General features: G+C 30.9%; 1 protein-coding gene across 3 annotated transcripts in view; it reads right to left on the bottom strand.

The window, feature by feature from the left end:
- The window catches only part of bma (SCY1-like protein bma), a 91,871-nt gene that overhangs the window by 22,841 nt on the left and 52,349 nt on the right, over window positions 1–16,681 (bottom strand). For all 3 annotated transcript variants that reach the window (XM_071893718.1, XM_040726176.2, XM_071893719.1), the window contains exons 3-7: window positions 10,323–10,805; window positions 4,376–4,496; window positions 2,667–2,905; window positions 1,321–1,451; window positions 1,155–1,269 (exon numbers count right to left, since the gene is read on the bottom strand). In XM_071893718.1, coding sequence (XP_071749819.1) covers window positions 1,155–1,269; window positions 1,321–1,451; window positions 2,667–2,905; window positions 4,376–4,496; window positions 10,323–10,805 — 1,089 coding nt within the window. The remainder of the gene's footprint in view (window positions 1–1,154; window positions 1,270–1,320; window positions 1,452–2,666; window positions 2,906–4,375; window positions 4,497–10,322; window positions 10,806–16,681) is intronic.

The raw sequence follows: 16,681 nt of genomic DNA, 5'->3' as shown, positions 1-16,681 counted from the left end.
CATTTGGAGTCTATCATAGTTTATACTAAAGAGACTCTGAGGAAAGAGTGTGACAAGATCGTTGAAGTAATAATCAAACAAAAACACATGTATCTAAATTATGTTCACACACACACGGGCTGAAAAGTCCCAAAGTATTAATAATAAAATTTATTAAAAACCAATTTTGAACAAAAAAACAACAGCAACGTGTTTTTGTTATGAAACCACGGACTTTGTTACCAAATAGAAAGGTCTGACAGTGAATGGAAAAGGATAAGGAGTAACATTTAATATGTTCAATCTTTCCTTTTTGTGAGTGAAGACTCTGAAGTAAGTTTCCATCGGTCATTTGGTGGAGGAATGAAATATGCTGATTCATGGTGAATTATTTCCTAATCTTCTTAGGTACTATCCAAATGTCGATCCTTAGAAATCTGAGAAATATAATTAATTCGAATTCTTTCTTTTGTCTGGGTTTATCTCCCAATTTCTCAACACATAATAATTAATAATGATAGCAACTTGCTTCTCCACGTGCTTAATCAGACATTATAATCAACATAGAAACAAAATAAACATATTCAATAACTTACTTCAGTTTGTAGAAATGAGCATCTAAGGATTTTAATTTCTTTTTACTAGAAAATTTAATATTTGAATTTTGTTTTTCAAAAGATGTAATATTTAAAATGTTATATTTAAAAATGTAATATAATTTATAAATAATAAATTAGTAAATAAATGTGGATTTTTGAAATTTATCTTGAAAAAGTTTAAATTTTGAAATTTAATTAAAATCTTTGATATTGGAATTATTTTGAAAAAAAAGAAATCAAAAAACCAAACCCTCAAAATATATAATGATTCGGACGCCCAGAATAGTGTGAGTTGAAGGAGAAACATAACAGGCACATCTTAGACCTCAAGATATTTTACTGACACTCCCTTGATCAAAAAAATGATCTTGTAAGGCGTACGTAGAATAACATTATCATGTTTTTCTATCAAAACACCATCCCTACATTTGACGTTAGACAAAAGATGAACTTAGCGCAGTCGGCAATTTTAAACCTATCAGAATACAAGGGGATAATTCTTTCCACATGGATATGCTTGTCGTTTCTTTCCCACGAGTCTATTTAGTTGGTACTATAACTAAAAAAAAATCTTACTCTTGGTACAAAAGGAAAAACATCAGTTAAAGTTGTGCGAAAAAATTGCGATTTTTGACTGGGATCTTTCATGCCAATTACGTCAAGAAATTGTAATGCTTGGACGGCAGGATCACTATAAAGGAAACTTAAGCTGTATAATTTTTATTAATAAAATAAATCAAACCTAAAATATTGAGTCAGACTAAGTATCTGAGCTGTGGGTCTTTGTCTCGTGTCCACATTCACCAAGCGAGACACGACCTCTTGAAGTCCAACCGGTATTTTACGTAGAATATTCTTGACTTGATCATTGAGCTAATTGTTGGGAAGGAAAAACAAAGTAAGACAGAAACAGAGAGATAAGGGATAAAGCAAGTTAACAGGTTGTGTTTTTTTAAACTTAAATATTCCATTCTAATTGTACATAACGAAATGATTTTAAAAAATCATCAATTTGGCTTAAAAACAATTAAATAATCGAGATGTTATTCATTTGTAAATAGAATCCGTAGAATACAGTGGTTTTTTTTGACCTTTTAATTACATTTTCTCAAGATTGGATGATCTCATATAAAAAATAAGGACAGGCAATGGAGAAAATAAGTATTTGCCCCTTTCAGATTTTCTAAGTTTACCCACTGACAAAAAAAAAATGTCTTATCATTTTACAAGTAAGTTTATTTTAACAGTTGGAGACATAATATGACCAAAGATGTGGTTTAAAGAAGATAAATGCTGAGTATGATACCGAGATAACAATCCCCTTTGTCAAACATGGGACGGAAACATTACGTGTGTTTCTTTGCTAGGGGGAAATAACAACCTCATCATATCGAAAGAAAGATGGAAAGGCCATGTAGGAGGAAATTTTGGCATCATCCTCCTTCCTTTAGGGCAGGGAACTGATACTGGAGTCTGGAGGCTTCGCATAAAAATAAAATATAAAAATAAATAAAAATAAAATTCGCATATTAAATATTTTGCTCTGCTGCATAATTTGTCAGAGTTCCTTTTTTTTTAATTTTTTATCTCTATTTCTCTTTAAGACTTTTGAATCCTGATAAAAAAACAAAAAAAACTAGTAAAAGCTAAATTTCCACAATGGAGGAGGAGACATACATACCAGCCCACCTTCTGCTGATGACCCTATGTATTGAATTAGCCATTCTTTGGACCTTAATCTCATTGAAAGTCTCTGTGTATTTGGGAAACTAACAAAATCTGCAACGGGTCAAATACTTATTTTCTCTACTGTGTTATAAACTTGCATAAAATTTCGTAGAGAATAAAAATAATTTTAATGTGGACTACTGATATTTCTATCTCAAACCTATAAAAAGTTTAAAAATACTCAAAAAATTTAAATAGAAAATTCGTAAAAATCAGATTTGATGCGTTGAAACTAATGATTGATTCCTAATGAACTCATTAAGTCCAATGAGAGTTGATTAAGGAATATAAAAGAACTTTGAAGAAGTAAAATTTTGTTTACTTGCGTAGTTATTTAATGAAAGAAGTTGTATCACTTACAACACCAGCTTGTTTAAAATATGAGTTTGTGCTATGATTTGCTTGTATTAGACTATTTCCTTGATGGAACACAGCCACCATTGTCATACCAAGCGAAAACATATCCGACGCAATACTACATTGAGATTTGTGCTGAATTTCCGGAGCTACAAAGTTTAAGTCAGGTTGAGCTATTTTCGGCATTCTAGGAGTCCATTGCTGGCATGTTACTTCCTTTGAATCTATATCACTCATTCTCTCTGGACAAAAAAAAAAAAGAAGTGGTTTTTCATTTTATGTTTCAAATATGATACAAAAGAAAATGTCATTCATTTTTTCTTTCCAATTTAGAATCAATAGTAGAACATTGTGGATGCCCACCAAAATACGTCTCACTTTTTAATCTGTCAAAAACAAACTAAGAATCCAAAATGGATGATATTATTAACATACGTTGTATACAACTCTTGGACAATTTGTCAAAAAAAAAAAAAAAAAAAAATCCAAATGCTACTTTGCCCAACAGAGACTTTGAAGAAAAATATAATAGGTATATTTGATGATAATTCATACTAAATAATATGTAATAATGATTCTCGTGCATGTTACTCTAATTTCTAAAAAAATAAATGTTTAAATATTTCCCATGAACTGCAATGATTAAGTGTTAATTAACTCAATTAATTATCGTCTCTGACTATATAATTAGCCATATGAGTTTGTCATTGGAGAAAAAAACTTACACTACACAAAGAAAACAAGTTCAAGTCCATACATCCATAGCATAAATCAAAATAGACTCCATATTTTTATGTTTGCAAGGTAACACAGTGATCAATTGAGAGATTGTTTTAATTTTTGTTACAACTGCTCAAACCAACTGTTGAACCGTCCTCATAGTCATAACAAAATGAATCAATGGATTAAACAGGGGAACAATCATTTTGTACAAATAAATTCATATAACTTATATTTAAGTGCTGAATCCAAAACAGATCTCAGTTTTTTTCTCAGACATCTGAGTTCTAAAATATCTGGAATTATAGTAATTCAGGATTATTAATATTTATAAATATTTTGTAATCTTACAACAATCCTTAAATTAAAAGTAGGATTTAAAAAACTTTTTTAAGATTAAAACGTGTTTTTATTGCTTCTGTATCTTTTTCTGAACTCGATATATTTCAAATTTGTAGGCTGAAAAATGAAGAATAACTGAATACATAGAGATGACTAAGAGAAAAACTGAGATTAGTTTTGGATTCTGCGCTCATAGATAAATTCGATTATTGTCTTCAATTCATTTGTACAAAATCTTCCGATCATGAACCTGCTAAAAAGGAAAATCCTGCTTCGAAAAAGAAAATTTATGTTTCTTAAAAGACCCCAGTTACCTCTACCCAGAAAAAAAGTACTCTAAGTGTTCCACTGTGTTATTCAGTCATCAACACTTCTTTGTTGGAATTCGTGGCAAATAATTAATTAGACAATTTAATCCTTTAAAATTGGAGTAACATAAATAAAAACCATAATTACATATATTAGTATAACAGCGTACATCATCATAAAATATATTTATTCGGTAATTTGTTCCTTCGGCAAAATTGCTTTCAGCAAAGTGTTCACGCACGGTTAGGAACAAGTGAACCAATATAATAGAAAAATTAATTTACGAATTGAATTTGGTTTTTAGAAAATAACAGTTTCTTTTGAACTAGAGTTCTACATACCTATAAAATCTAGTCCTCCCAGTTTCCAAGTTCCTGATTTTGTTATATAAATAGAATTTGGACAGACATTGCGATGAATATAACGACACGTGTAATGTAAAAACGAGAGAGCATCAGTGATCTATAATTAAAATTAGATATAAAATGATTAGCTTGAATTTTCTATTCGTGAGATAAAAGAATTGCATCTATTAGATATAAGTAGATTTTTTATGACTACAATTTATCAAGCTGACCTAGGAAATTGAAGTCAACCTAGATGACTTTAGAATTATCGACACATGGAATAATCACGCATCCAGCTAAGTTTGTTCTTCATTATTACCCTCTTGATGGAATGAAGTAAAAAATAACGTTGACTTTTTTTTTCCTTTTTTTTTTTTTTAGCCAACCACTCCTTTTAGATTTCCCTCATGTGGGAATATCAATTCTGCATGAGTAGTCTGGGTCTCTAGAGCTCCATGATATACTATTTGCATGGAAATGTGAACAGTGATTAAAATAATATATCCTGTCCGAAACTGAAAATCATGGTAGTCACTAAAGATGGATCAGGCTGGAAAATATCGAACTTTGGGCTAAGTCGGGCTACAAGATGTTGGGTTTCGGACCGGAATATAAAAATGTATACAATAAAAGTATTCCAATGTAAGCTAATGAGAGCTAAAATATATTTAACACATCAAAATGTAAGAATTGTAGTTAGGAAGAAATATTTTAGTACTAAACAAAATTTCCTTCATATGTGTCGTGAAATAGAAAATGAGACGTCATCAATTAGTTGTAAGGGAGTTATTTTACTTTAGAAATAAATATTTGTAGGAAGGTTCGGGCTATGGGCTTTTCAGGCTTGGAGAAATCCGGTTTGGACTAGGCTGGAAAGCTAAGATCCTCAATTCTACTCCAAATGAAGCCAGGACTTTCACTTATAACTAGTTAATTTGTATTTAGATGGTTTCTTCTCAAAAGTTAAAAAAAAAAATTTAACGCTTTAGAAAGTAAAAAATCATATTCCGGTTGCAACTACAAAACGGCGCTCCTGCTTTATTAAACATATTTTATACATCTTTAGATATAAATATTGGTTAAATTGTTTGGTGGAAAAAAACAAACATTGTTATGGTAAATTTAAAAGTTATATATTGTAAATCCGTTAAATATTTAGTGATGTATTAGTATGTGAAGTCTAATAGTTAATTGGCGCTGAGTTAATGTCCACTTTTTTTTTCTTTTTCTTTTTCAAACATTAAAATGTAGGGTTGTAAGTTCTAAGCATTTTTTCAGGGTGCGATATTTATTGTTGTTAGTAACTTGAAGGAGTTTTTTTTTTTTTTTTTTTCTAAAGCTGTCATCATTATTATTTCGTTCTTGAGAAATGAGCATCTAAGTCTAGGTGTATAGGAGTTCAAGGTTAGACCATCATGTAATCGTATCGTACTGACTGCTGGGCAAGACATGCTGATTTTGTCAAAACATGGAAGCAATCATAATCTTTGACACGGAGTATGTCATTGCTTGATGTATTTCCTTCATCTCCCAACTACTTGTATCTAATTTAATGAAACGTCATGACAGTTAAGACACTTTCCTCCTAACATCCTTCAGATTGTCACCATGTCAATTTTCGTTTTTTTTTTTTTTTTGTACATACCAAAAAATGTTTACAATCCTAGTGATTGTTAAATAACAATATTATGTGAGATATACTTGTTGTTTGCAGTCTAAAGATTGATCTTTTTTTAAATTTCTAAAGCTTTTAGAATTATTTTTCATTCTTGAGGAGAGAATATATGATCATAAATTGAAGCCACGAGTTTGTGTCCTCATATATGACGAAAAGTAACTCTGAGAATCTGTTGGGATATATACAGGGAGCTGGGATCAAATTTTCGCCTACTAGAAGCTATAGGACACCTGGGATGTTGATGCCACCATAAAGAGGGCAACCAAGGAGGAGGGCGCCGACAGGAAGGTCAGGGACATCGACTTTGTCGACAAGGTGAAGAAGATGGTTGAGGGATCTGGGCTGCCCTGAGAAAACAATAAGGTACGGTGTATCTGAGGATTTAAGGTACAGGAGCTACAAGATACAGGTGGCCCAGATATTGACCCAGAAGGCAAAGGACAAAAGGCTGATGAAGTCAACAAAATTGCTCAACAAGCTCAAGCACCCAAAGTAGCCCGGGATGCTGTGGTTTTCTCTGATGAAAAGAATTTCTGTCAAGATCAGAAGGTCAACAAGCAGAAAAACAGGGGTGGTCAGCAGTGAAGGTCATGTTATGCCTCCCCACATGTTTGAAACGGGTCTAAAGGTCAATACAGATGTCTACCTGGATGTTATGGAGAAGGTGGTTCTGCTTTGGATCCAAGGTGAGGCCGGAGACAGGCCCTGGGTGTGGCAACAGGACTTAGCACCCTGCCATGTGTCCAAAATATCCATGCAGTGATTAACCAAGAACTGTTATGGCCTCCTAACTCTCCCGACCTTAATCCTTTGGACTATTTTGTCTATGTCGAGAGACATACAAACAGACATCCCCATAGCACCAAGGCCAGCCTGATGGACTCCATCAAGGAGGTATTCGGCAACATGGACAATGAGATGGTCAGAAGAGCCTATGGCCGGTTCAGAGGCTGTATTGAGGCCGTTATTGATGCAAACGGTGATTTTATCGAATGAATGGCTACTCTATAACTATATACTCGTCATAGTTTTGATTTTCAATAAAAAAGTTAAAAAATGTATATTTTGTGTTATTTTTTGTGGAAAAATATTTTGGCGACAATTGGATCACTGCTCCCTGTTAATGTAAGTCCTTGTTAGAATCCCAGTAAATTGAGGATTGATAAAGGAGTAATTACTGGCATGGCGTTGCTAGATACAAAGTGGTACTTTAGCTTATTTCCATCCTATCACAGCTGTTTTCAGTTAATTTAATGAAGGTCATCCTTTGCTGCTCGCTTCAAGAACATTAATCAAATTGTTTCAGGATGACCCCTCAGTTTTTTGTTACTTATTATCCTACATAACAAAAATGATTACAATCTACAGCCATACTAATATATCAAGCTGCTCAATTGTACCAACAAGCTCCACGCTACCCACACACTCTAAATAAATTATATTAATGAAAGGAGTTAATAATTTGATACTCAACCAAGGTTAACTTTAAATGAGTTATTTTATTTAACCACATTTCCAAAATATAATTATTACTTTAATATCATATTCATACATATGGTGCAAATATTATAAAAGTAGAGTTGTATAATTTATGATCTACAGCTACATATTTAAAAATAAATGAAAACAAAAAATGACATTGAGCCCCAGACATTTTGAAGAGTCTGTTTATGTGAGAGTAATTTAACTGTCATAAAAATTCAATCAATTAGATGCAAGCATCTATAAGTGGACGAAATTAAATACAAATTCAACTAAAGACATAGGCAAGGAATATTTATTAGATTTACACGAAAATACAAACCAAGGGATCCTGCGGACACCCCTACACATGTATTCTACATAGTATCTTGTAAGGCACCTTTTAAATATAATCTATCAATTTATCTTTATTATTTGTCACGATCAATTTTGCCTACGTTAAGTGCAATTTGTGACAAAATAATATTGTTAATAAGAACAATTTTTTAATGGAAATTGAGGATTATCGTTCAAGAATATATGTGAAATTCAGACTCAATTTTGAGAAAAAATATTACAGCTTGCTCCTAGGTGTGTGGGTCTCATCTTCTCTCATCAGCAATTAAAAGTTTAGGATAAAAGCTTTTGAAAATAAATAACACTCTTTCAATTACGAAATATTTAGAAAAAAATCTTAATGACGTTTAGGTCATATTTTATACAATTCTACATACAATCCAAAATATGTTCTTAAATTATTATTTATTATACGCTATTTTTTCAAAAAAAACACGTTAGTATGGCTTATGTACATTAAAGTGTTAAAGGCTTATTGTGATGCCTGTATTTGCCGTAAGATTACATTCTAATAATTCAATAATGAAAATGTCATTAATTATCCCTTCCTCTGTATTATTTGATTTGTAAGTATTATGACGTAAATATTAGCTATTAATTTTGGGCCTGAGACTAACTTTATTCTCTAAAAAAAAATCCGATCTAGATCGGTTTCAAAGGAAAATTTGGTCTAGATTGGTTTCAAGGACAAATTTGGTCTGGATCGGTCATCCAAACCCACCAGTCTCATTTAAAATGTAAGAATTTTTTGCAACTTTAATTTAGAAACTATTTTTGGAATTACTTCAATGTCTATTCTCAATTCTACACAAAGTCTAATAAGAACAGTCATTTGCAAAAAATTAAGACCATCGTTGATATTTCATCTAATTCTATAATAATCGTATATAATACGTGTATGAACACATATTAAATATATTTTGTATTATTTCTAAAATACATTATATTTCTGATAAAAATATGAAAATGTTGTTATTTTTGTAGAAAATTTTAAAAGTGGTACATAACTCAGGGGCATCCAGAGGAGATTGGCTAATAAGGCAGTAGCCCTCCACCCTCAAATTATAATTTTTTAGTTCTTTACTAGAAAATTTAATATTTCAATTTTTTTTTCAAGGAATTTAATATTTGAAATTTAACTTAATTTTTTGAAGCAGCTATGGAAAAAATATAATATTTGTAATTTTTTTTCTAAGAAATTTAAAATCGGAATTTTTTCCCCAAAAATTTAACGTTATGTGAATATTGTATAATTTTTTTTTAAAAAGTCCGAAAAGTTTAATTTTGTGATAATAGCTGTGGATTTTTGAAATTTTTATTGAAAAAAAGTTAATATTTTGAATTTTTTTTTCAAAAATTTAATTTTTGGATTTCTTTAGCAAAAACTTTTAGAAACCAAACTTTATATTTATTATTTATATTATATTTTAGAGGGGGGATATAATTTTGCTGACGCCCTTCCACTAAAGCAAACAAAAATTGTGTCGGTAAGGTTCAATAAATATTTTACAAGTGGTAGGTATATTACTAGAAAAAAGTTGAGAATCCCTGTTCTAATCAGTCTTATTTTCCCACCCTGTCAGCTACGTTCCTAGCTATTTATATAACTATTCTTCATTCTTAGATAGGATTGAATTATATAAATACGAAAAGAAATTTAAATGATAGCTAGAACGTAAAATAATAAGTTCTAGCCGCACGCCTTCAACTTTAAACTTTAGTTAATTTATCTTTTGAAAGAGGTTATGTTGTACATTTCAAAGAACGTAGTTAGTAACTACATCATTTCAGCAGTTATAGTTACCATAAAAGACCGGTCCAAAGGACTTATAAATTCTTATAGTACCGTACTGATCGTTTTAGTTTGTTTAGGCCGATCCTACAATAATATAATATAAACAATAAACGGATCCCTATGTTTGAAATTAATTAATTTACCATTTTAAATATAAACATTTTTCAAATTTCCCTCAATTGCCGTACACCCTGTACCAGCAGCCCAATATTTCATAGGCATATGTGAGTCAGTTATAGGCTTTGTATTCAAATTTATTGCAAAAGTTAAAATACCTAAGTATTTAATCTATAGTTTAGAATCTATATTTGATTTAAGATACTTAATTTTCCACCAAAATGGCCCCTTTCCCAAAATAAATCAATAAATATATGTGCTTATTTTTTTTTTAATCTGTGACAATCCAATTTGGCTACTTCAAGTGGGATTTTCAGAGATCTAAAGGTTTTTATAAAAATAATTTACTAATAGAAATTGACAATTATTCGTTAAAGAATATAAATTTAATCCATATTCAATTTTGAGAAAAATCATTTCTGTATGCTTTTGTGTTGTACATCACATACAGAAAAAAAACTTTTACAAAAAATGTTCTTTCGAGATGAAGAAAAAACTTTAAAGGATGAAATAAAATAAAAACTTTTCCATACCTGTGAAAGTCCATATCGATACTCAACATCTATAAAACTATAGTCAACTTTGATTGTACTAACAGATGAGGAGGAGGATGAATTCGAGGAAGTACCAACTGCATTGGTTCCTGTCGTCGTATGGGAACTATTATTATTTGAAGTAGACGAACCCATGCTATTGTTATTATTTGTAGAAGACCCCAAACTCCCAATGCTGGGTCGGTGCTCTCCGCTATACAAAGCTCCTTTGGAGTCGATATCAAATGAAGAATTGGCATTTGAGCTAAGGATATTGGTAAGTGAGCCGATAATTGGCTCAGATGCAAATGCTAGAGTATCTGAATTTTCTTCCGGGCCGTGTAAGAGATGAAGTAGCTTTGGGTGGCGAAAACATTGGAGTTGGTTAAGACCCTGACGAAGGAGTTCTGTTACAGCTTCCTTTCGTTTTGGTTTGTGGAGCTTCTCCACGCTTTTTTTATCAAATACAAAAACAGAAGCCTCCTACAAAAAGAAATAAAATAGTCATTAATACAGATTTGTGGCATATCAAACTATACCCAGGATGCATTTATGGGCCATATAGCTAGGAATTTAAAAACAAAAAGAAATCCACAATTAACATTGTAAACCTGACAATTTGAAGAATTTTTGAGAGGAGTTGAGTATATTATCAGAATCAGCATAGCCTAATTTTGGTACTGCATCTAGGTAAGTAAAACACAATTACAAATTTTAACAAATTTGGTAAACATTACCCTCTAGCACAATTTTAATTTCTAAGCGTGTATGAACAACAACTTTTTTTATTATGGATTTTGTAAAAAAACATTATCAACAGTAACATATTTATATGATCAATTAAGGATTATCTTGTTTTATAATTAGTTATTTTTTTTTTTGTCACTTCACTTTCCTTGATTCTATCAAGCTATAAGTGATTGCACCTAGATAAAGAAGACATTTTTAACTTCAGTTGAGAAACGAAGAAGAAAAATTAAATTAGTATTTCTTTTGTACTTCTTGAAGGAAATGGAGCTGTAACCCACCAAGACAGGACACCAAAAATTAAAAAAAGCTTACAAAGCGATTTAGTTTCTGTTGATGTCCAGTCACAAAAACAGTTACCTTAGGTAACTCTTGAACAGTATTTTTGCTGAGCAGATCAATTTTTCTAGCGTAAAGAAGCTTAGACATCCACCTTACTTTGTGTAAGGCAACAGATCAGAGGAACGCCCTTATCATTTCTCTCACTTATGTAGATAATTACCCGTAGTACCAGTTCCTCACAATCCCCTCTAACTAAAGTCTCAGTGGACAATGTTTTGCAAAGCTGAAGGATATCTTCTTTGTCTCTTCTAGTCTATCGTCCAGAGATAAATAATTTATGTCCTTTATATTACTACGGAATAATGACATAATCTAAAGAATAGTTTAACCCAAACACTCAAATATTGACTGATGCTACACATGAATAAAGCGTGCCTTTTGAATACAAATTCGTGAATCAGTCATGTCTAATAGAAACAAAAAAAAATGAATACATACGCGATAGGCAGTAAAATTATGTTAATGCAGATTTATAATTTGGGGAATGGGGTGGGAGAACTACAGCACTCTAAAAGGGGTTATTTTTCTTGTTAAAATTTATAAATCAATTTGTATTTACATTCTTTTATAATTTTCTACGCTGAAGTTGAATAATATATATTATATTTAATAAACAGTCTCGGCGGTAAACATGGGACATGTCCCCGTTATTGTCTGTCATTTATGGGCACATAGACTCATTTTTAGTATTACATCGGTCCTTATTTTGGACCGGGTTCTAATTAAATCGGGTCTAGTCCCCACTTTGTATTCCTTAAAAATAGGAAAACTCGATTGCTTTTGACGTCATTACGGTATTTATTCCTAATGAATTAATGTTTTCAGTTGTATTTAAGGAACAGTACTTAAACCGATAACATAATGTTAGTTGTGATTAAACTTTATACTGAGATGTTTTTTCCTCAAGAACAATGATAATATTTTGAGAAAATAAAAAAATACTGTTCCTTTTGACAAAAAGAACAAAAGAACTTGCACATCACTTGATATTTACTCATCAAAATTTCAGTCTTTTCAGACAACAAATTTGTTATTTAACAGTCGTCTGAGTGAGTTGATATGAGAGATTTTGTGAAAATAGACTAAATCAAGTATCGAGCTTTCATTAAATATTTCTTGTCTAAAATAGCTGAAACAGTTAGTCACACCAATCTTGCATCTGTTGACAGCTATTGACCAAAGCTTCAGTCATTTTGGACAACAAATATTTAATGACAGCAGCTTCATGCTCAATTTGGTTCAACTCAATCAAACAACTGTTACAGTACAAATTTGGAGTTCAAAAAGGGTTGAAGCTCAAAAAATAAACTATATGTCAAATGCTTGGTATACTTTTGCTTAAAATATGCTAGCGTTGCGCATTGAAATCCTTGAAGGGTTGAATAAATTTGATGAAATCATTTGTATTCTTTAACTAATTATAATAAAGATCATTATTTAACATTCATATTTGTAAGTTACTTGTCCTTCAAAGGGACCACAAATGGTACTTTCACTTTAAATTTTTAAGTATACATAAGCCGCAAATGAGATTGTAAATTATTGAAACTTTATTACTTACATCTTTTAATGTTCAACATTATATGGTTAAGTTTTGTAATCCCTATGGGCGTTAATTAATTATATATGAACAGTTCTATCAAGAAAGACGGAGAAGTTCAAAAATTTATAAGTCGAATGTCGATTTATAAATTAACATATCGCAGGAATCTTAAAGTTTATTAGAAAAAAAATATCTAAATCTGTATAAACTCTTAGTATTATGCATTGAAACTTACCAATTGACAATTTGTTTAGTAGAAATTATCCGACACATTAATATATTAGTATAAAAACAAATCTGGAGTAAATAATATATATAATAATATGTATAAAGTCTGTGGCAAAACCTTCCATTCGACAGTTCATGTGTTTGTGGAATGCCAAGTGGTCAGCATTTTAAAACGTTTTATAACATATAATCTGAAAGACCTCTCAAAATACATGTTGAATGCTTGGAAGGGTATTATCCTTTTCGGACTCAGAGGACGGAGGACTACTTCAGATGTTAAAACAATAAAGTTCGCCATTCTGAATGCAAAGGCTCTTATTGGACAGAAGATGGCATTGTACGAACCGCTACAGTCCTACGAATGGAGGAGTATTTTACTGCAGCAAGATATCCCTGAAAATAAATCGTCTGAGAAACGACAATTCTGGGACGATGGATGGGAGAAAGATAAAATAATTCCCATCTCTCTTCTTGCAGTACATTTATAAAATGTATTGTTATAAAGATTTTACTTTTAAATCTATTTAAATGTACAAAACCCCAAAGTTCAACTTTGAAGCTAAATATTTAAACTATAATGTTTATTAATGTATATATGCATTAGCTTTGATTTTATTTATTAAGTTGTTAATGAAGGGTAAATAAATGAAAAACCTAATATGTGGGTGTCATTATCACGCAACTCCACCAATACTTGTTTCCTTTTTTTCTACTATTTTACTCTAAATATACACGTTGCTTTAAATAGCATAACTTGCTTTCATTTATTCTACTCTAAATATACACGTTGCATTAAATATGGAACCTGGGGTATAAAGAGAAAAGCAATGGTTGTAAGTATATGTATATATGGTATAGCTTTGATATTAATAATAACATTGTTATTTGTTTTAATAGTTGACTTTCTAAAAAAGGAAAGAACAAATGAGAAAGAGGAAGAGAGTTTTGCTTTTTCTTTTTTTTTTTTTTTTTTTTACATACTCAGAATTCCACTTCTCCCATATTCATCCAACTCATATATTATAGGGGAGACAAGATACATTTACAAAACTTTTGACTCAACTTCCCAAAGTTGGTCTGACTTACACTCGCCAAATTTTAACTTTTCAGCAAAAAATATAATTTCTGAAAGTTTTTGAGAATTTTTTTTTTGTATTTTTGAAAAAAATTTAATATTTTGAACTTTTTTTGAACAAATTTATATTTTTGATATTCCTTTCCAACAAAAATCCAAAAAAGCTCCCCCAACACCTAAAAATATATATATATATATATAATCCGGCAGATGCTATTATACAAATCTATTAACAGAATATACTACTTAAATAGTTTTTTTTTACAAACTTCATCTGAATATGACTCATACACTGATGCACCTTCCCCCAAAGTTAGTAGTGAGCATTGCATCAAATTAAAAATAATAAATTTGAGTGAGAAGTTTAAAAATAAATTTAACAAAGAAAACATGTTGTTTTTTCTTTGAAAATCGGCTTTATTTAAACTATTATTATTGATTTTTTTTATTTGCTTTATGGAGCAGAGTCCTCATAGCACTTTTCAAGCCACTACTTAGCTTGAACGATATTATTTCCCATCAAGAAGCACTCTACAATCAAAAAAATAGTTGTTTTTTTTGATATATTATTTTGGTACTAACGGAAAATGAGGTAACTAAAAAAGAAATGGCGCCATCTATGTGTGAAACCTGGGACTTTTCATCCTATATCCTATGTGTTAGATGTGTTTATAAAAGGCAGTGTAACCCTGAGGATTTTTTAAAAATTAATTCATAACTTGTCCTGCAGGACAAGTTATGAAAAAGGTCATATAAAGCCCTCTACTATTATCGTCAAACCTCTGCATATTTCCCTATCAAAAGAAAAGGTTTTGGGATTTCAAATGTGTCTTATTTGTAGGAGTGAAAACGTAGTGGAAAATTAAAATTAAATTTTGGTAAAGATACAAAATTACTAATGTGGCATATTCTCTTCACCAATAAAACCCCTCTTAAATCACTGAATCTCTTTATTTTTAAGGAGAGAGTTGTAGAGGTTTGAAAATTATAATATGCTAAGTTCTTAGAAATAAACTGCGTGTACATGCGTTATAGATGTGATAACCTGCTTATATTTCATGTGTAAAGTATAATAAAGATTAAAGAGGGCGGAACATTACTTCCTGAAAATTTAAGGATAATGTATACCACAATTTACATTCCCAAACTTAATTCTGCAATTCCCAAATCTTTTGCACTTACAATACAGGGTCCATAGTGAGGTCAATCACTAAAACAAACCACATCTAGATTCAACCACAGTCTCTTACCTGATCCTGGCACAGGCATTGATGAGGAACTTTTATTTCCATTATTTTTGGAATTATTTGGATCCTTGGTCATACGCCTAGTACAGAAGCACATAATAATCTCTGTAGTCGGAGGACATCTCAAAGATTTTGTATTTTTATTATGCAGTTTGGTCAGCCAAATCTAACGAGCACATTTAAAAATAGATAGATCTCAGTGTTGCCAAGGTATAAAGGTATAAGCTTATCAAATTAAGCTCATTAGAATAATTGTCTATGAAGTTATTCGCGTCTTTGGGAGTGAAACCGGCACAAAGGCACACAATAAATGCCAAACGGCGTTTGTATTTGGAGAACATATACACGATTTTGTATTTTTTCTATTATAATATTGTCAATTGAATTGGATGAGTAGAATTTCATAAATATAAATCTCACAGTTACCTGGATATTAAGGTCTAAACTCCTTCAAGATTTAAAATCCCTACCCTGTACAATTCAACAAAATTTAAAATTTCAAAAAATTCTTTTAAATTCCATACTCAATTCTATTAGTACTGGATAAGCTGATTCTGAATCTGCAATTAGTTTATTTGCTTATCAAACCTGGTTTTTAAGAATTTTCGGTTGGAAATTGCTCACTTTTTTGACGCTTTTTTATACGTTTGAGTCAACTTTTGAGCAGGGAAAACATCAATAATTCTCATAAAAGCTACATTTTTTATTGTTAAATTTTATGTTAATTTTAAAAATGTGCTAATTTTTGAGATGCAATCATCCAATCCTGAGAAAATATAATCTAAGAATAAAAAGTGACCATATTTGTTTGAAAACGAATAAAGTCTCAGTTTTCAAATTGTTTTTTTTTACCGCCAAAAGAACAAAGGGAAAAAATGAACACAAAATTCAAATTGATCATTATTTAAAAGCAAATTTGATTTGAAAAAAATCTAATTATAGATTTGTTTATCCCACTGTTGTCGAGTTTGACTCTACTCTCTTAATGTGGCATACGATTTTTGGCGTAGAATAGGAAGGATATGTTTGCATCGCAAGTAAAATACTATTACTTTCTTTTATTTGGTCTTGAAATACTTTTGCGATTAGGTTCCAAGGATTAAAAAGGTAACAGAGATGGCCCAGAAGGTTTCGAGTATAAACTTGACTATAGCCGCCTTTGGTGCAGATCTTGGTG

Source organism: Lepeophtheirus salmonis, chromosome Z, assembly GCF_016086655.4.
Source record: "Lepeophtheirus salmonis chromosome Z, UVic_Lsal_1.4, whole genome shotgun sequence".
Taxonomy (NCBI): domain Eukaryota; kingdom Metazoa; phylum Arthropoda; class Copepoda; order Siphonostomatoida; family Caligidae; genus Lepeophtheirus; species Lepeophtheirus salmonis.
This window is presented reverse-complemented; position numbering and strand designations above follow the sequence as displayed.